Source organism: Numida meleagris, chromosome 3 (assembly GCF_002078875.1).
Source record: "Numida meleagris isolate 19003 breed g44 Domestic line chromosome 3, NumMel1.0, whole genome shotgun sequence".
Classification (NCBI taxonomy): domain Eukaryota; kingdom Metazoa; phylum Chordata; class Aves; order Galliformes; family Numididae; genus Numida; species Numida meleagris.
The window spans coordinates 13,852,528-13,874,396 of NC_034411.1; the positions used below are offsets into that span (position 1 = coordinate 13,852,528).

Sequence of the window (21,869 nt, forward strand, 5' to 3'; positions counted from 1 at the left end):
GAGGTCCTCATTTCAACTCTGTGGGAAATAGTAGGGTCACAGAAAAGAGGCGGTCTGGTATTCAGGTGTTGACTATGGATGATTAGTGCTAAATCTGGGAGAGGATTTGACTGTTTTCAAATTAACACTCTGTCTGGTTCTTTCATGTCTGATGTCAGATATGAAGATCAGATTTAGAGTTACGATCTTGAGACATACTTCTTAGAAAGGTGTTTGAATGGAAACCCAAACAAGCCACATGCAGTCGCTGAAGATAATCTGTCAGTAAGAACTGCTGACCTGAGGTTTGCAGCTGAACCTTGGTGGCTTCAGCAGCTTGGATGCTTCCGGCAAGGCTTTGATTTGTGCAGCTCTCATGCTCAGAACTCTTCTGAATTCTGAGGGTATAATAGCCTTTTTGCCTTTACATCCCCATTCATTTCTTTCAGTGGTACAGTTGCTTACCCTGAAACGAGTTCCTGGGGGTGTGAGAGCATGCCCAGGCTTTAGCAGGCCTGGTTTTACAGACCTTCACCCTGCTCATCTGCTCTGAACTCCTCATACTGCTCAGCAACAATCCCTAATGTCCCCTCACCCCAACATCTCAGTTGGTTTTGGGCATCCTCCAGCGCTTGCCTGGAAGCAACATAACTGTGAAAGAAGCAATTTAGGGCTCTTGGAGCTGAGGATCAAATACTCAGTCTGGAACCAGGCACTGGAGTTAGTCATTAAAGCATTCCCTTTGAAGGCAAAGCCAAGTCTTGAGTCACCTTCCCTAGCTGATAGTAACAGACTTTCTGCTGCTGTGGTGGGACTGGTTTTCTTCTGGCGTTGCCAGGAGCATTTGCAGAACCCACTTGAAGCTTCAGCAACCCACCAGTCTTGTTTTGCCCGGAGTCCTCAGCTGCATGAGCACACAGCTCTGGCCTTTTGTGACACCGCTGTTCCCTTGGGTGGCCTCCAAATAGCTCTTTCACACATCTGAGCCTGTTGCCCTCTTTCCTCAGCAGCCAAGTAAGTCTACTGTGGCCCAAGTACAACAAATGATGGGGATGTCTGCTCGGCTGACTGTGAGAATCCTGCCTTGCTGAGCCCCCCAGGAGCCAAGGGTTATTTCCCAGCCCTTCCCATAGTCTTCCAGTTTCTCTCACTGCCACTGTTTGCCCTCCTGTTGTGGTCTCTCCTGCATCCTCCTGAAAGTCTCCCCACCATGATGCTTCTCAGCCCTGTTCCTCTGCACTGAGTTCCCATCTGCCTCCACTCTTACCTCTCTTGCCTCCTCTCATGATGGAGCCTCAGCAAACCCTGCTCTTGATAGTTTCACACTCCCATTCCTTCTTTGAGAAGGAAATATACCCATTTTCCTTTTCTTTTTCTGTTTTCCCCCTCCATTTCTTTCCTATTCTTGCTCTCTTTGTCAAATTCCTGGTCTAAACATTTCCCTCTATTCCTTTCTTCCTTTCTGCTTTTACACTGTGCTATGTCCATTCCTCTCTTCAAACCCCGTTTCCCCAAATCTTTCCTAGTAAGGAATTTGAGTCTCGCTGCCTTGGGGACTATTTATTTTAATAGGTATATCCCTTAGTACACTGGATTAATATACCTGCTTATCTCTTCTCCCAGAGATAATCTTTTACATTGTAAATTAAATGGGGAAAGTCAAAAGCCAAAGGAACAGATTCATTTTCCAGTGCTCTCAGTGGAAGGCCTCTGCACAGGTACATTTCACAGCACATATATAATTGCATAGATGATTAGCAGAACAGCTGGGGAAGTGGAAAGAAGTAAGACAGCTCTAATATGTTGATGTATTTTACAGGTATGGCTGAAAATCATGCAGTTGTTGTTCTACAACAGCCTGTTGTGTAAACCATTAGATACTCGTACCAGATAATGAGCTGCCATGCGCTTCTCCTGTTTTCTGTTTTTGTTTTTTCAGAACAGCAGCAAACACACATTTTCCCTGTGAGGGTCAGAGGAGACCCTCATGTGCAGTTTCTTGTTCTTATTTTTGTGAACACAAGAGCCTGCAGGGGGAATTCTTTGGTGCCTTGTGTCACTGCCCTTCTTGGGAGGAAAGGGCTCGGCATAAGGTCTTCAAGGTCAGGAAGGTTTCCGGAGTCAACTGCCACTTGAGAGTCAATGAACAGAGAAAACAACCACCTTGTGTTAAGAAATTTTTATTTGTCCTTTGGATCTGTAATGTAAGCACATAAAATTACAAGTGGAAGAAACATCATGCCACAAAATTGCATAGAATTTTTACAAAAATGTGAATTATGCCTCTGAAACAATCATAGATTGAAGAACCAAAAAAATATGTACATGTTAACTGAAATATTTCATTCTACTTTGAAGGCAAATCTTCAAGGACTAATCAATTACAGACACTATTAATACAATGTACAAGAGCAACACTGATTTCAAAGAAAGGCAAGCAATAATGTCCCTTTAGTTATCTTTCAGTGAATGTTTAGCTAATACATGAGCATTAATTAACATAATTATGAACATGTTGAATCTAAAATGTCTGGCTGTCATTAGAATTTTTAAAATTCTGTTTGTACTGCCAAAACCAAGCTATTTTCAGTAGTGTAAAGATATCTGAAGTGCACAACCTAGTTTAATATAGACAGCTCTATTCTATACAGCAGAAAATCCACAATACAGCATTTCCACACATTCAACACGGAACAAGGCAAATACATAAAAGGCACAAGACTTGCACATCATAAAGACCCTTTTTCATTATCTTACTCTAGTTCAAGTAATATCAATATTAAATGATATCTGTTTCACTGAAATAGTTCGAACAATGCAAGATGTACAGTATTACACACTACCTTACACCTGCAGAAAGTGGCACTGTACAGATATAAAAAAATGTGAGTACAGTAAATGGTCAAATACAAACGTACTGTAAAATGACTACAGCTGATAGTATACTTAATCCAACCAGAATAGTTTTTTTTTTTTTAATATAAATAAAAGATTAATTGGTATTTGCCCAGGTTTCTTCAAAGACTGTGGTGAGACCCTGGCTCCGCTGAAGTCCATGGGAATGTACCACTGAAATTCAAAGGAGCTAAGATTTTACCTAAAAGCCTGCACTGTACAATGAGTTCTGTAATGCGACAGTCTTCAGTTTTATTGTCAACACTGCTATCAGTTTATTCTTTTAATAATTTAAACAATACGTCATTTTCACTTTATAAAATGCAGCATTACATCTTGACTCTTCATTTTCCATAAATGATTAATATTGATTTCAAAGTGCAAAATAAAGATTTACAGAGGATTCCCCTTTCCTAGTATTAAGATGGAAGTCAGATTTTTGAGTTTCATGCTCACTACTTTCACCATCATAAATCAAGACAGTTTTAATCCAAAATACAATCTCCAAACTGTGCAATTTTTTTCTGCTCTAAGTTTAAAAAAGAAACATCAAAATACTGCTTGTCTTCCATGATTTGAACTTAAATATATACACAATTCCTTAACTGAAATCTTAATCTCAATTTTTATTTTATTGCTTAAATTCAAATAAAATACGTTACTTTAAAGTACTAAAATCCTGAGGGAAAGGAAGAAAAGTAACTTAGTTGTTATGATGTATTAAAATGCCTCCATATGCAATTGACTTCTTTCTCCACTGCTGAATACGAAGTAAGGCCCCGATCTTGCAAACACGTATGTGAACATTATTAACCCAAAGTTCCACTGAGCCCAGCGGTATGCAGCGTCAGTTGTGGATGTGAGTTTGCAGGATCAAGGCTCTCTATGCAAATCTATATTTTTTGCTGTATCACGCCTTTTCACTACACATCCGAGGGAAAAGCCTTGAGCATCATGCAATGGCTCGGAACACAAACAACAATCCATCTGTAATGTTTCATAATTCCTATTTCTGTTAATATGGGATGCCAGAGAATAGCATTTCTTCTCTTTTTCATATATCCTGACTTTCATGAAGTCTCTTTGTTGTTTCATACAAATTTCTGAAAATGTGCTGTTACTTCTCTCATGCATATCATACAGTACATAAACTTTGATTGTTCTTATTTTAGTCAGTTAAATGGATTAATATATATATTTAAATATCAATGATCAGGTTTTTATATTTTGCTTTTTAAATTCCAGACCTTAGTAAAACTGAACCTCAGTCTTAAAAATAATGGAAGATTCTGTTCAATTTCAAATACTGTAGTCCTAAACATTTTATAATCCTATCAAATTCAGTAAGCTTAAAATATGATACTTAAAATCAATACTTTTAAGTCTGCAAAATATATATCAAATTTATATTCTAAAACTACTTTGATTTACAACACTAACACCACAAAAAGAATTTTATGATTTAATGACTATTTTATATCAGTACAACCCAGATGTTAGCTTTCATAAAGATTCTCTATACACGTATCCCTGAAACTTTTCATTTCACCAAGAGACCACATCAACTTCAAATATAAACATGCCATGTGTGTATATAGACAGATGTGTGTGCACATATATATATATACCAACATATATGCACTCACACGGTGTAACAAACACGGACATACACAAACACCAACAATCTCCAGGCAAATTTCTTCTCCTTCTCTCTCTTCTCCACAGTTCCAAGAGTTTTCAGCAGCAATTATATTTCTGTCCCCGTGATAAACATAATATTAAGACAGCAAGCCACCAGTGCTTGCAAAGCTAAAAAGGATTAAATGTTTCAGTGCAAATGTAAAATGATGGTACAGTTGTCAAGGTGCAGTTATAAAGTAGGAAACAAATATAATTAAGTACTGTTTTAATATTCTCTAGGATCTGTATTAGTTTGGAGCACTTTGCACTGGCACTTCAAAAGGAAATCTGCACACATTTGTCTCTTTTCAATATACTGGTCTTCATTAAACATTCTTAACAGCAAACATGGCCAGAAAATTACCCATTGAAAATTGGCCAAAAAAAAAAAGAGAGAGAGAGGATGGTGAACATATTCATTTTCCCATTACAAATGCACTACACTTTAGCATAATAATAAGCTGAAGAATGGGAATGAAGACCTTTGCACAATACTTTTGTAAAACGTTCCTTTTGGGAAATGTGCACTTGAATACAGATTCCTCCTGCCTTCTGAAGCGCTTCAGTCGCAGCTCACATTAGGAAAGCAGAGCTGAGCAGTTGGGGAGTGGTGTGCCCTGGCGCACCAATTAGTGCTTGGGCAGTTAAAAAGTAGTATCAAACACTTTTTCTGGGTTATCTTCTTCCAATTCCTCTTCACTTTGCAGAGGTTTATGATTTGATTTTCCACTGTCAGATGCCAGGGAAGAGGGGGCAGAACTGTGGTCTCCATCTTCACTGATTTTCCCTTTCATGGCTTCCTGTACAAACTCCAGAATTTCCAAAGGCAGTCTTTTGAATTTGTCTTGATATTCCTGATCAAGTTCCACCTGCAACTACAACAAAACAAAGAAGTTGTCTTCATTTACATCTAATATGACTTACGTTAGATACAGTGTGGGGAAAGTACCACATGAGGGGTGAGGAGGGAAGTTAATAACTCATTTTTGCCTGATTCAAAAATATACTTTCTTTTTCATATTAGCACCACACATACAATATGCCCGTTAATTACCATGCATTCATTACAAAGCTGAAGGAAAACACGGCCCCTTGTGAGTAAGGCTAGTTTTGGGTACCATGTTGGGCTACCGAAATCCTTAAGATACTTGTGGTTTATCTGTATTGGTGTCCACAGTCCTACTGGCTTTCACAGGATTCCTTGTTCAAGTGCAGTAAGGATCGTGGATAAGCCTTTGGAAGATTAAGGCCTTAATTAAGTTTCAGGTAGCAAATCACACATTAATCATGCCACAAATATTGCTCAGAGAACAATATAATAACTTGTGCCAAATTTCTTGGCACGAGTTTGAAAATGGTTGGAGAAAACATAAGGAAAAACTCAGTTGTCAAAAAGTCAGAGAGGGGGGGAAAATCATTAAATTACATATTTTAGGGCTAGATCATGGAAAGTTACATTATCTGATCAATGCAGTATGTGTTTTGGACTTAACTGGGGAAAAAGTGTCATATCATCAACAGGATGCAACAGGCATGCAGAAAGAAATCTGGCTATCAGTCTTCAGGAAGCTGTGGGCCCTTTCCCAGTATTTACTCAAATAGCGTTTGTTTTTAGTGCCCATATAAGGATCTGCGTGATCCATTCTTTAGAAAACATTAATATGTATGGAAGTTTCAACTGAAGACAAAGCCAATTTTTTCATCATGACCAATCTGAGCATGGCAAGAAGCAAAAGGGGTGAGTTCCAAAGCCAAATCCTGTGAGCGCTCTGTCTATCTATCCGTCCATCCATCCATTTCATTTGTCTGTCATCCATCCATCCATCCACCTACCTTCTTAAAAAGAGGAAGTCAGATTCTGCTAACTGTAGCTGCAGCAGTTTTGCAATAGTTTCTTAGTCAATTGTATTCTGAGCTGTATTTTTTCAGGAAGATATAAAGATACTATGAGTTCTGATCCTTCAGTTCTGTGCTTAAATCTAGGCAGTCTAGTTTCAAGTTTCTTTCACCCCATTGTGACAGCTCTCACCAGGTAATATACATTTTCACTCAAACTTTAGGACCTACTCTACTCTTATCATCCTTGTCCTGTCCACAACATGTGACTTTACCACTACACCTCCCTCTGAGCCATTCCATTCCCACTCCCTGTGCTTCTGTCCTGGTTTTCATCCTGTATTTCTGACTTTTTTTCTGTAAGGCCTCTTCTCCTTCTCCTGTTGTGCAAATCAATGTCCTTAGCTCACCTGGTCTAGTTCTACACTAGACACATTTTGCAGCTTTTCTGCCTGAAGATTTAAGACATAGCCTTTTCCTGTCAGTTCTTCTAAAGCTCATTCCCTGCCTAGTTTCTGGCAATCTTCCTGCTGTTCCTGCCTCCATCTCCACCTTGGTGTCACACTGCAAACACCAACAAGCCCGAGGCATAAATGGTTGCATTAAATACACCATATTGCTAAAATACACATTTGTTAAACTGATAGACAATCACTACCATAGCACCCTTCTTTCATGTGATATTGTTTTGAATTCTCCTTTGTTTTCTGGCTGTATGTCTAGACATTCTGAAGGGATACTCCTTTTGTCTCCATTGTGATAATATATTATCTGAGAGACAGGAAACATGCTATAGCATGGTTGGCAGGAAAAAACCACAAATGATGTTGATCATCCCTCACTGCCCAGCTCACTGCCTGGGGCCTGCAGCCCAAGGAATGCTATAATCCACAGGAACATCTGGGATCCATGCTGCCAAAAATAAACACAAACACTTGCAGCTGCTATCAACATGGGCCTTTTGGATGCCACAAGGCCTTCCTGGTGACTGGCTCTTGCTGCAGAGCACCAGTGACATATGCCTGCTGCCCAGTGGGCTTCTCAACCACCAAGAGGCTACATCTGTGCTGACCTCTACTCACAGTGACTGCAGCATGGCACTCGTGGGTCACACTGCATATCTACCCTGCAATGCACGTAGCACAGATGTGATGGCACAGGCAAAGGGTGCAGGCCTGCTGAAGGGCTCTGAGCATGCTGTGCACATGAAATGCCATTGCCTGTCCCTTCTCAGGAGCATTTGCTGTGGGCTCTGGGCTGCCAGTGCAAACCTGCAGCACTGTCCAAGCACTGTCCCTAACAGAGGTGTTACCCACTTGAAGTTCCTCCAGTGACAGACACACAATTCGTATTATTTTTTTAATCTGGGAGTTGTGGGAAAGGCTTTAGAGGAATGGAAGACAAAGCTTCATATGAGGACATTACATTCTTTCTACAGCAGCATCTGAGCCAGAGATAGGGATGGGGATGAAGGGTTGCTCCATCTTCCCACCATCTCTCCCAATATATGTAAGTACTGAATTTGTACAATTTGGTGACCTCTGGTATATAAAGAGGTATGTAAAATGAAAGGTCAGAGAAAATCTCTTGGCTCCCAACTTCCTTCAGAATCTTGACTTGCTTAATTAGGCTCAAGAGCAATAGAAATATCTGAAATCCCTCAGAAACTGAACCTTTTCTGATCCCGGTGCAACCATAAGCATGTAAGATAGCAGATCTGCCTAATGTTCACTTTCTAAAGTGCCTCCAGTGAATAATCCCCCCTAAGTCGAGTGTTTAATAGAAATGACATGAATCTGGAGCTCCCTCTCTCTCTTCAGTGTCTCCAGAGACAGTCTATATAGATATCTAATCATGAAAAGGTTGAAGCTAGTTGAGAAGGAGCAGACAGTAGACAAGGAGGGTTGATTAAACTGCAACAGTGTGTAAAAATTAGTTTTCTTTTTGATTTCAAAGGCACTGTCCTTTCCCCCTGCTCAGCTTCAGATGAACAGCTCAGAGCCCTTTCCCTGACTCCAGAGCTATCATCCAGGACTTCAGCTGCAGAGAAGAGCACAGTGGGTGAGACTGGGCACAACACAGCCATCCCACTGCTAGACCCAACAGCTCAAGACTGAAGTCCTTTTCAGTGAGCCTTGGACTTGCAAACCTGCAGCAGACTCACAATGCTTTAGCTGTGTTTTGCCTTAAACTACCAGCACCTGACACTATGCTGGCAAACAGCTGTGAGTCAAGGTGAAAGAAACAAGTTGCTTGCTTAAAATCAGCCAACTGAAAAAACGCAGCTGTTTTCCTTTAGAAGTCTCAGTGTCCTTCTATCAATCAACAATAACAATATTTTGTAGCCTTATAGGGACATAATGGTTCATTCACTAATGGAAGGTTGCCCTTCCATTAGTAGCAGTAGTCATGTACATCATCTATTTGTCTTGCTGACTCCATAACAAAGTGCCATATAAGGCATCACTAGGAAACATGAAGGTCTGCAGTGGGCTGATGTTGCCTAGAAATAGACACAATTTTGCTGCTGGCCACTGGCTGTTTAAAATGTCACTGTTTACTGTTATTCCCTGTAATCCCATCCTGGTGGGTGTTGCAGACTCTTGGACTGACAGTGCACAAACTCAACAGTCAGCAAAGGGTGTGTGTGCGTGTGTGGGTGGGTGTGTATATAAAGACTGCTCTACACAACCAGCATCACACCAGACTCTGCTACACTGTGGTCTTGCTGTTCAGCTTGCTGTCCACTTGGGTTGCTTCCCATCAGAAGTCCACCTATCCAGATTTCTCTACTCCTTAGCTAATAAACAAGGTGATGTACACTTGCTTTTAAAATTTTGGAACCTGACAAGGAGGGGAAAATGAGACTGATGATTAGATGGGGAGATCATTATCTGGGTCACCATTCCCATCAACATATAATAACATTCTTCCTTGTTATCTCACTACCTGCCGTCTGACTGATCCTCTGGCCTCTGTTTAAGCCCCAACAAAACTCCAACACTGACTAATGTCACCTCCATGTTTTTTTAGTATCCCACAGGAGATTGGAAACATTATTTCTTGTTCAGGTAAATCACACTCCTGTGTATTTCACTTACAAGAAATTACCCTAATACTTCAAAATTTGGAGCTATCATGACATGGTTGCAGTGGGGTCCTTGAGGACCCAAGATGAGTATGTTAGTCATTACTGAAGGCTGTCTGTGGCCATAAGCTTTAACCGTCAAATGTACATTTCTATCTACCTATCCAGTATTTCTTATTCAACAGTGCTAGCTGAAAAAAAAGATGAGTTGATCTTTCAGTATCTAAAATGGGGGCTATAAGAAAGAAGGGGACAGACTATTTGGCAGGGTCTATTGTGATAGGACAACAGGAAATGGTTTCAAACTAGAAGAGGGGAAGAATTAGATTGAATATAAGAAAAAAAATTTTTATGAGTAGTGAAGCACTGGAACAAGTTGCCCAGAGATGCCCCGTCCCTGGAGGCACTCAAGGTCAGGCTGAACGGGGCTCTGAGCAACATGATCGTGCAGTTCATTGTAGGGGGTTGGACTAGGTGACCTTTAAGGATCCCTTCCAACTCAAACGATTCTATGATTATATGCTTACTGCAGTATTAACCAAATGGCCAAGTATTGGTTTTATTACCCCCCCAGTTACAGATGAAACCAGAGAGGTTAAGCTTATGTAGGGATCAAAGCTCATGAGGCACATCATCCTCAACGGCATCTGGTTAGAAAGGGACTCTCCTCCACTGTTTTTATGGCCATCTACCGAACTATACAGATACACAACAGGCCTGAAACAGGTTGTGAACCACTGGGACACCAAGGTGTCTTTCATGTAACTTGTACAGTTTATAATTCTACAAACTATTGCTCACAGCAGCTATGCTGATGCTTTATGACTGTCCTACCTCTGTTATCTGCACCACACAAGGGTTTCCTCAGGCTACCTGTGCCTGAGAGTCCCCTTTGACTTCAGCCAGGCATTGGGCAGCACAGGTGAGTAACAGGCTCATGCACCTTGTGCCCCAGACTAATAGCATCTGTAGCCTTTGAACATCAACTACAGCAATGCAGCAGCTAGCCAAGAGGTTGGAAAATGTGTGAGGCTTTACATGACTAAGCCTGTGCTTCAGTGAGTGGAGCTCCTGGAGGCCAGCCAGCTGCCCAGCTGATCAGCTCACATTCCCTTTCATTTCAAAGGGCTCTTCAGCATCCTTGGCTACAACCGCATTCCGAAAAGGGTCATAATTCAGAGAAAGGCCTTGGCAACACTTCCTTGGAACGTGGAGGTGAAAATGAATATGGCTGTTCAGCTTAAAGCAAGGAAAATGCATTCAGGAAAGGAAAATGATAGTATTATTAACACTATTAATAGCACTTAGACCTAGCTATGATTACTGAGCCTACCAAAATAACAGCATTAAAATAATGACCATAGCATTAAAAACAGTAACTTTGATCAATAAAGAATTACAGAAACAGAAACTCTGGTTTCAGACTACCCTCAGCAGTCCCCTCCAGACTTTTGAATACTTGCAATGTGATCTAATTAAAATTTTCTACCAATTTCTACCACCACCGAGAAAAAAAATGATCAAAATGATCACATAAAAAAATAGAACGTGCTGCCAACACAAGTTAGTAGGAGTGAAGTTAACACTGAGTGTTTTGCATAGAAAAAATAACAGCTTAGAAAATTAGAAAATAAATACATTAAACCCTTTAGTCTGTAATTATTCCACACTTAGAGTGTTTCATATTATCTTGTCATTAACTTTAAGCTTAGAATGCTGGACTCCTCCTTTCTGCTACATGAAATACATCTTATGCCTCAGCTCTGCTGCTGAAAAATTGTTTTTAATTTCAAAATTGTTTTTAACATATCTGTGGGAAAGCAAACACACTGGGATTTTACGTATAAGAATCTAACAATGGGCTACGAAGAAGTTTCAGATGTGGAGGAAAGTTAAGAAAAGCTTTGCAGTAGCCCAACCCATTGGAATTAGGTCTGTGCACAAACACAAATATTTTTGGTTTCAGGCAACTGGATCTAGAATTGCAGGTATCAGGAGCAAAGACCTTACTGTGCACAGTAAATATAGCCAGTGGATTAGAGCATGAACCTAGCTGCCTCCAATGAGTACACCTGTGGTCACAGAGACCAAAAGAGTTACCAATCCTGTTGTAATTGGAGCAACTGTACCAAAAGCACACATAACGAATTTGGGAATGCACCTGTGGGCTGGTGCAGTTGCTAAAGTCTTGTGAAAATCTGCTACATTTTCCCCCCAGCCTACTTTAATTGCTTGAGACAACAGACAGGTATACAGCTGGCTGATACGCAACACCACTGCCATCTGACCTCCTCCCCTCCACCTTGGCCACCCAAAGGAAATTGTAGGGAATAGCATGACGAACCCCCCTCCCCTCCTGCCAAAGCAACACCTTTGAAGCTGTTAATGTGAACACTGCTGCTCCATCCCATTGCACCTTAAAGGTGGCATTTCAGAGGTTAGTAAAGAAAGTGTTTTCCATGCTATTTTTCCTTCTCTTCCTTCCCAAGGAAGAGAAGCTTCTACAGCTTGGTAGACTACATACTTAGTCTACACAGTAGGGTGACCAGACAGTATCATCCCTGTATATCAGGGATCTCATCCCTGAGGTAGATTTCTGATTCAAAACCAAGCCACCTCCACAGAGGGACTGGGATTCATTCCAGCTCACGCTTTCAAAAAAATGTTTTTTCAATTCAGAATGACTGAAGCACCACTACTTGAGAAGCATCTGAAGAATACATCTTCAAGGAAAAATTATTTGATAAATATATATCTAAAATACAACTTGTTAAACATTTTAGTGGGAAAAATAATCCACCAAGATGAAATTTAGTCGAATCAAAAACATTCATTAACGCTGTATTTGTTTTGATGAAGCTCTTCCAACTAAAAATATTTAGTATAACCAAAATAAACTTTTCTTAGTCTCTGATTTTCCATACTACTTGCAATTTTTCTGTAAGGCCAATTTTTTAAGATGTGTGTTTCTTTCATCCCTTCTTTTTAATCTACCTTATTTGCATTATTCATAAACATTTTGTTTCCTTGATCATACTCTTTCTTGCTGTGAGTAATGCCGTTGCTTATGATTGAAAAATAATCAGAACATCCTGGCTCAATTCTCCAGGCAAAATGCACTGCAGGTAAAACTAAACAGTTTGATATTTCCAACAGTCTCTGGCCTTTCCAAAGGAAACCCTTTATTCTCAAGTTTTTGAAAAGATTTTCACAAGCTTTGAACTCAGATTCCAAATAAGGAAATTTTGTTGTGTTATTGTCCCTTAAGGTTGAGGATATAAAAATGTCAAAATAACGACTATTTTGGTACATGATTATTATATTTATTTGCCAGTTGCACTTTGATTCTAATTTGTATCCACTACTGTGGCACTACCAACATGAAGTATTATATTTAATTCCACATAAATACTACTTGTTCTTTTGTTTTATTGATGATATAAGCTCAACTGCATTAATTTCTTCCACACAATTTCAGTAGAATGCATTTTGACAAGATGTAATAACCAGTCACTGCACAATTCAGAACAAAAGGGTGACTGCAACCTCTACAGGATATTTCTGCTTAGCAAAGCTCCCATTTTCCTTTTCACGTACCATTGGGACTGTTTATTTTGTTAACACCAGCAACAGTGATGTCTTCAATGGTCAGTGAAAGCATATTGCAACAGAAATGCTGTCCTGAGATTGCAGCCCCTTTCTCACTCCTCCCCCGCTTCTCTAAATCTGCTAAAGCTCCAAATGCTGTTTTGATTCCTGCAAATGTTTGACCCATATGCTTAAAGATAATTTTGAATAGAGGATTTGGGGCTTTTAAGACTGCATCAGACAACAAATATGCATAATGTCAGCGACCTCAATTTAGCTTCCAAAATAGCACATACAGGACTCCCGGATTAAGAGTACAAAGAACAAGCGAGCTGCTGTTCTGCTGCTTTTCATTTTCAGAGCTTACTTAATTAGAAAGCCATTCTGGAGGAATACAGCATTAAAAGACATATGAGTAGCAAGAATTGTTAAAAGCAGATGGAAGCTCAGTAACAGGGAGAGTAAAATTGAAGAACAGCTCAGGAATCAAGTGATTTATAGGCAGCAATTTTTGTTTAATTGGAAACAGGAGGAGTTTCTTATTAAGGGCCATGTTATTTCTTCCATTAAGCAGATTTCTGCTGGGAAGGCAAAGGAGTAAGCACTGCTCAGCTGTCCTGGTGCCACCCTCAGACTTGGTCTCTCTGTGGCACTCAGCATATCAGAAGGGCTGCAGGAGATGGTGACTCGAGGTGAGGCTGATAGGTTTGAGAAGTCCTGGGACAATTTCTAAAAGCAATATACCCACCTCTGCCATCTAAAAGAATGGCCCAAAGAAAGTATTTGGGAAATGCAGTTTCTTGGGAAACTGTTAACAACTAAATCCAGGACTGGGAAAGCAGAGTTAACATCGCTACATGTACAGAGCTCATTAGAGAGCACTGAAGAGTTAAGTATTTTCTTTTTCTACCAGGGATTATAAACAAGTGCATAAAGGAACATGCCACTGGATTAACGTTTGTGCTTAATTCAAGGACAGTATAGCTAAATGTGAAACAAAGCTGTACCGGTAGCTGAGGTCTTATCTCAAAAGATGCTGATGCATGGTATCATTAAAGAAAACCTAAGGGCACTCAGTAACAGAGACAGCACAGGAAACATGCATTGTACTAGGTAAATGATAGCCTGTGTGGTCTTTTCACTGAGTGGAAATCTTCTATTAATGGTTCCTGTCAGGACATCTCTGTTTCGATGCACACCCATCACTGCCTTTACAAATAATGGTTACTTTTGGGACCATGAGCAACTCCAAGACTTTCTGCCAGTTAGCTCCACCACAAATTCTCCTTCTCCCAGATAAAGTTCCCCTAGTTCCTCACACGAGGTCTAACACACCAAGGTAATACTCCCACCCTGTTAAGTTCTCAGTGCTACACCTGAGATCATGGGCAGTTGCTCAGTAGTTTTATTTTTGACTGATCCATTACTGCCACCCCTGGTTTCCCATGTCAACAGGTTACATGATCCAGATAATCCAGAAATTGCCTCACGACAGGAATGAAAAAATCAGCATAGTACCAGAAGCACTCTACAAGCTAAGGAGACTAGAAACTGTGTACTGTGTAATCTTCACTTATTTGTATGCTCCCTGTTTGACATCCACTCTGCTGTCTTCCATGTTTCAGCCCTGTGTCTCTTCCTATCAAAGCACAGGTGATTTGTTATACATTCCCCAAAGTACAAGTCCCCATATAAATGAGTCCTTTAACATCTGCTGTCTCAAGGCATAAGATTGTAACCTTAGGGCCTTCATCAATCTGTGTCTCCACCTTTATTAACTGCAGCTTCAATTAAACCAATGGGACTGGGAAGAAACTTGGGACCAGGGCTTCTAGATTTTAACACTCTCATAATGAACCTCTTATCTTCTTTCTGCAAAATAAAGCAACATCTATTCTAAGAGCTGATTAAAAAGTAAATGTTTGTGTGATGAGATGTGTATCAGTGGTGCCCAGATCACATGTATACTACATACACAGATGCGTGTACTATATCTCTGCTGAAAATTGTTGAGCTGCAGAAGTTCCTTATAGTAAAAGCCGAAACTGGTGATGTTTCCTACTGAAATTTGTATTGTTGTTAGTAATTTCAGATCTCTTGCATATTCTTTGAAGATAGAGCTTGTTCTGATTTCTATGGGAGGACTTTCTTCACAGCAACTTTGTTTCCTGTTTCTTCAGCAGTGGAACAGTTTATTCTCATGCAAAGACCCACCCCGTACCTTCTAAGTTGTATATTTGGAATCATTATTCTTTCTGATGAGTATTTTGTGTAATTGTTTCCTTTGGTGGATAAAATGCTTTCTTAAGCTGTCAAGTGTTCTTTTAATGACTGTGTAAATATGAGACCTATACATATCATGATGTATTGAATAAAGGTAATTTGAGCTGGTATGCATGGGAAAAATCCCCTTATTTGGGGCTAGATTCTGCTCTTTTTCGTTACCACAAGAGAAAGTTACCTTCACTGTGAGCAGAAGAGGATCTGCTCTGATTCAATGCAACAAATCCAGAGAAATTCCACTGAAGTCTCATCTATCAACAGAAACTGCTCTTCGTTTATTGGGGTGGATCCAGGATAAATAACTCCAGTGACATAGCTCAAATGGAGCTTCTTCACCGGTCCTTTTATAAAAAGTGCTACTCATATTTTGGATACTGTCTTCAAAACAAACAAATAAGTGCACCCATTACCTTCTACTGATCGTGATATTTTCATTTCCATGATGCCTCCAAGGCATAAAGAGGCAGTTGACTGCCCAACAGCATGTCCTTGGAAGAGTAGCAGTATCGGAACTCTCAGCTCCAGAGGCCGCAACAGTCCCTCGGAAACTCCTTTTAAATGACATCTGGAGGTTATAACAGCATCAATATAGTCCAGAAATACTTCAAATCCCGGGTGGACCAGAGGACATGAGGCTCTCAGAGCTGTGCAGCACCAGAGCAGCTGAGCTGAGTGTCTCCAGGGGGCCCTGGAATCCGCAGGGCCGCTTACATAATGTGTTTTGCCTAAAAGTGGTGCTGTCCCACACAGTGCGAGGTTGTGGCTATTTTTGAAAGAGAAGAGAGACAAGAAAGGTGCTTGAGGCCTCCTGGGCAAGGGCTCTGGAGCTCATGAAGTACGGATCTGAAAAAACTGTGGTGAAATCCACTCCACAGTTTTTGGATCCTTGCCTAAACTGAACTCTCAATACAGTTTTGAATACAATTTAACAAAGTATTTTTCCATCTCTCACATCCACCTTGCGTAGCCTGTGTCTGACTATTGGCAGGACATCTATAGCAGTTCCACCAGTACTGCAGAAAATTCCCTCTGAGCAGAGTGATTTCTTCTCAAATACAACAATGAAATGAAAAGGAAATAAACAACCTATTTCTCTGTCTCTCTCTAGTGGCATCCTTGTGCTACTCAATGGAAAAGGAAGAGAGTTATCCTATGATTAAGTCTAGCACCTCCTTTTACTGAGACATCCTGCTCTGCCCTCATGCTCCGTCCAAATTCTCAAGCCTGTTTTGAGTTCTGAACACATGCTAAGGTGTGTTTCTTGGTATAATTACCAAGTTATTGATTATTGCCAGGGAATTGCATGGGTTTTTAGAAGTAAGCCATCACTAGCTTAAAAAATAATCTCACTGATAAAGCCTTATACCGCACTTTGAAGTTTATCTTGCACTGACTATACCTGATCACATTAATGAGTCTCTGCAGGATGGAACCTCATTGAAAAGTCTTCTTAGAAAATTACTAAGCAGTCAGTCCTTCTGTTAATATCCTGTCAAAATGAATGTTTTTAGACTAGAAAGCAAGCACTATCTGAATAAAGATCAAAGCCTTAGAAGTTTCTTTGAAAATCTTTTCAAGTAGTTGCAGCTCTGTAATCCTTTGTAACAACAAAAGCTATTCCAAAATGTTTCCTAACTCACTCACTCACAACATGGAACTGGCTTCCTCTTTACTATCAGAGATGTACATCTCCCCAAACGATGAGCCAAATTAGCAACTGACTCATTATTTTCTAACATACTCTAATGAAAAAAAAAATCTATTTAGAATCTAGTACTGAGGTATCAGACACACACAAATATATGCAGTCAAATGTGCATGTGATAGTTATATTAGGCAAATGCTGGGAAATATTCCTACCATTTATCACAATGCCTCAATTCCACCAGTGTCCTCCCACTTGCTTTGGAATTAGGCAGCAGGACAACTGTCAAACTGTCAAATAAGTTTTGGTATCATTTCTGATCATTAGCTCTACCTCTGATCACTGTCTTTCATCTTCAAATAAGGCTGCATCAAGGCAAGAAAGAACTGTAACATTACAAGCTGAGATTTTCTTTTGAGGGAGTAATGTGTAACTGATTCCATAAAGCAGCCTGTTCTTCTGCTCTAACACTCACAAACCTCCAAGCGTACCAATAAAAGGAAAACTTCCTTTGACATGGAAAACACTTTTTAAAAGAAAATTACCTGCACCTTACTTTGTCATTCCAAAAATTTGAGAGTGTACATTCCCCGGAAGACAAGCAGAGATTAAGTGGATGAATGCCTGAATGTTGAGCATATTTTTCCCTACTTATCTATGTCTTAGTCTGTGTGGAAAATATAAAAAAAAAAAAAAAATTAGAATTAGCTGATTTTGAAAATTAAGATGTAGGCACCCAAATAATTCAGGTGCTCTAAATTTTTTAAACTTTTAAACTATTGTGCTAGAACTGGAAGTTTAAAAATGCTCTCTGCTATCCAGAGCTTGAGACAGGTGTTGATCAAGCAAGTAAATCTGAATATTTCTAATTTGATGAAAACAACATCTTCATGATCTTTCTTAAGTGCTCAAACAGCAGCCTAACCAAGAGAGAGAGCTCAGCTGTTCATGTCTTGGATAAAGACCACTTTGGGAAGGCAACACAACAGAAGTACAAAAGCATATTTTTATCCCACTGCTGAGGTTTATATTGACTTTTGCTACTCTGCTTCACAGATGGGGTTAGGTAACTTTTTATTTTTATTCATTTTTTTTTCACAGGATGTCAAAATGATCAGTTTGGGCCAGATGATCTATAGTTTACTGAACTTTTTTGAACTGCTGTCCATGTTTTTAATCATCTCAGAATGAATTACTGTAATACTGTCTATTTTTTTTGTTAGTAAACTTCAGCTTAAATATGTGCCTAGCAGGAGCTTAACACTGAAGCCAGAGCTACTGTCCTTCACTTTTCATCTTCCAGAAATAATGGTTCAGCATTTTGGCCTTCATACTTCCAGGAGGGAAGTGTAGGGAAAGTTCTGAGACTGAGTTTAACGACGACAAGAAGGTGGGACTTGATCCAAATTTGTTATATAATGAATATTAAACGTGGATGTACCACTGCAACTAAGAATATAAAGTCTGATGTTGGTGATGGCTACTCTGTGTCCATGTATTACTGTTATTGTCACGTCTCTCTGCTTCCATCAGATTTTCATACAGATATCCACCACTTTCATTGTTTCATGCTGTATTACAAAACACTTATTTTTTTACTTGAGATGCAAAATTGGTATGGAATTTTAACTACAACTCTTCAAAACTTTACAGCTTAATGTAAGAACAGCACTGCCCAAAGGTTCAACCTAATTAAAAATAGCCTGAAGGCTTTTACTTCCTGACACTACAATGAACTTAAAAGGAAAAAAACCTCTTCTTGTCTGCACTGCTATTACTGGATTACAGACTGCTATGCAAAGGGAGGTTAATGGAGCCATCCTCATGATTAAGTTCAAGGGATTAATGTTTCAGTTCGGTTGTTTTTTATTGAAACAGTTTTTTCAAAGGTCATATTAACACTGACTATTGCAAAGTGAGGCAACTCTCTAATTGCCCATCAAGTTCAAATGAACCATGCAGAAAACTTCGGTTCAATGGTGTTTAGCAAGCATCCTTCAATGCAAAATATGACATATAAGGTAACTCATAACACTAGAAAAACAACAAAAAGCCTGTCCTACTTCTGCACAGAGCAGCTTGAACTCATGCCTGTCAAAGGGCAAAGACAAAGTTCACATATGTTTAGGAGGATACAGTGATTGATTTTGATGGGTTTTAGATCCACAGTACTGGTAAACATTTAAGCACAGGCAAAATCTAACCAGGTCAAATGAAAGAAACACTCACACAAAATGGCATGAAGTGCACACTCCTTCCCAAATGGAGATATGAAATGAATATGACTCACAAAGAAGCACTGCAGATGAGTTAAGCTCAGTTTCCTCCTTTTCCTTCCTTTCAGAGGTTTGGGATTTTCAGCTACCTTGTCTCAGCAGCTGAAGGAAACTGCAGAGCATGAATGTGTCTAGGAAACAGGACCAGGATGCTGCTTAAAATCCAAGCCTACTTCAACAGTAGTGACAACAAACTTCCATGGAGAAGGTCAGGTGCTATTGTCACATCCAGACCTGCCCATTTTTTTCTCCCTGCATACAACCTGATGTGGGTTTCTATTGTGCACCTGAGCTCCACGAAGAAGGGAAACCTCTGAAGGTGTTTTGCCCCTCTTTAAGGTTAGTGTGGATGAATGACTACCAGCTCCAGCATTATGCTTCAACCAGCCAGCAGAGATCCTGATGTCAGCTCTTCCCAAGTGGAATACGCTCATCGAGCTATGCTGATAGAAAACATGCAAATCATAAACATAAACAAGCACTTGCATGCTTAAGTCTGCTCTACAGTATATCTTTCACATTGAAGTGAAGTTGGACATCTTAAAGTCCCCTTGAACAGATCTGTCAGTGACACTGCCACTTGCACAATTTTTTTTTTCCGCCAGACCTTTTGCCAGAAAAAGGAATAAATTCCCTGAAAGGTACAGCTAGCAGAGACAGGAAAAATAAGCAATACTACAACTTACTAACACCAGACAGTGTTATCTTCACACTGATAACACTTTGCTGTATTAAAAGAATGGGTTGAAGAGGGACAGACTATGCTTAATCAGAAAAAAAGTTCTTTAGAGCACAACGTGAAGCTACAGGTGTGAGAAGGACACAAAGTGCCTTCTGCCCATGCTGTCCTATCCTGTATAAAGAGGTTAAGGCACAGCCAGTCAAGGACAGCATGATATCGCCCAAGAAGAAAGAGCAGCCCCACAAAGGTGGATGAAGTAGCAGCACAGAGAAGAATCAGTTCCTTTGGTATCTCCCTTCCTCACAGATCTCAGTGTGTGGAGGCTGCACACTACTACAAGGAAAAGTGGGCATCAGTTGACATCAGTGGATTTGGTCCCTGGCCTCTCTCATTCCGAAGCTAATACAGTTCATCCAAGTGTAGTTCACCAGAAGGTCAAGCCTGAACTGAGATGAATCCTATGGAACTTCACTAAGCCCTTTGCTTTTTTTTTCCACTGAGATTCCATCAAAATGCATAACATTACTTCCTCAGAGTCTGATTTGTTTTTAATTTCATTTGTGTATATCAGTGTTGGTAGCTTCTATCTTGTAAAAGTTTAGTACTGTGCAAAACCTAATTTAAGAAGAAAAATTGGCAAAGAAGCAACCCTTTTTCCATTAGAAGTACTTATCTTTTTATGCTCTATCTGTGCTTTATTACTACTACAGTACTTGACATCTTCCAAAGGCATTAATAAGTTCTCAAGAGGTCCTATAACTTTACAATGTGTTCTCTGATGCCAACTCTGATCACAGTCTAGTTGAAGATAAGTTTAATGAACGCTGGAAAAATACAGGCCTCTCATGATAACTGACCGAGCTAGTTGAGGAAGCAACAGCATACTCTGAAAACAACTATTGCTTGGGTTAAAGCTCTCTTTAAAATATGTGTGGAGTACGCATTTTTACTGAGGACAACAGAGATTTATCTTGAATTTTGGGAGTATTCCAAATGGTGGTAGGCAAGTGTGAGAATTGCATGAGATTATTAACTTGCAAAAACCCCTTTCAGAACAATGACTTATATAATACCAGCTTTTTACCATTTAACATCAATGTATTTAAAACTATGGAAATACAGACAAGCATTAGATTTAGTAACAATGATTGGAAAATTAAATCAACTGCAAATATGTAACAGTAATAAGATTATTCTGAGTTAGTTACAGAAGTTATTCCTAAAAAATTCTTATCACTTACGTTATTTAAACTTCCTTACATATCAATTAGTTTGAAATAATAAGTCTTTAGGCTATCCACTAATTGCAGCACTGTAGACACAATCTGTATTTAAAATTATGCAGTGAAAATTAAGCCAAAGCACCAAGCAGTCTTGGCTAACAAAACGTTTTCCTCAGCCCTTCGGATAAAGAAGGAGAGATAATGGGGGCACTGAATTCACAGGAGAACTCTTTCTCAGTTTACTATTCTCTGCTTGTCACATGTTAACACAGAGTACTGAAGCCACAAGCCGTTATCCACGTGTTTAATTTGCAGTGTTGCATTTTCAGTGTATTCATTTTCTGATCATATGGTACGACTGTTTTCAGACAAAAAAGTAAAGGATTTCAGTGATTAATGCAAAGGAAGGACAGCAACACATTTAACCTGAAGAACAGCTGATTAAGAAGATTCTGCCACAGGATCATTTACAAGTGCAAGGTAAATGTGGATGGGAGATTTAAGTGGCTTAGTTATTTTTTTAAAGACAGGGGGAAGCTGGTTGCAGAGGAACATCTAGTCTATACATCAGGAGGAGTCACCGTTTTTAGTTTCTACCTGCTGTTATGGCTCCAGGCTCTTAAGAAAGGCTTCAAAATACTCTTTTAAGTCTTGCTGTCTATGCAGAATTGATCTCAGGAGAATAGAAGTTCCC

At 39.7% G+C, this 21,869-nt stretch overlaps 1 protein-coding gene across 3 annotated transcripts in view; it reads right to left on the minus strand.

Annotated features, from left to right (window-relative positions):
• Nucleotides 2,144-21,869, minus strand: part of PLCB1 (phospholipase C beta 1) — a 389,735-nt gene continuing 370,009 nt past the window's right edge. Inside the window, exons 32-33 of one of the 3 annotated variants that reach the window (XM_021392477.1) lie at nucleotides 6,388-6,469; nucleotides 5,293-5,429 (exon numbers count right to left, since the gene is read on the minus strand). In XM_021392477.1, coding sequence (XP_021248152.1) covers nucleotides 6,416-6,469 — 54 coding nt within the window. In that variant the 3' untranslated portion in view covers nucleotides 5,293-5,429; nucleotides 6,388-6,415. Of the gene's footprint in view, nucleotides 5,430-6,387; nucleotides 6,470-21,869 lie in introns of all 3 variants that reach the window. The other 2 variants (XM_021392475.1, XM_021392478.1) reach the window with 2 other exon arrangements.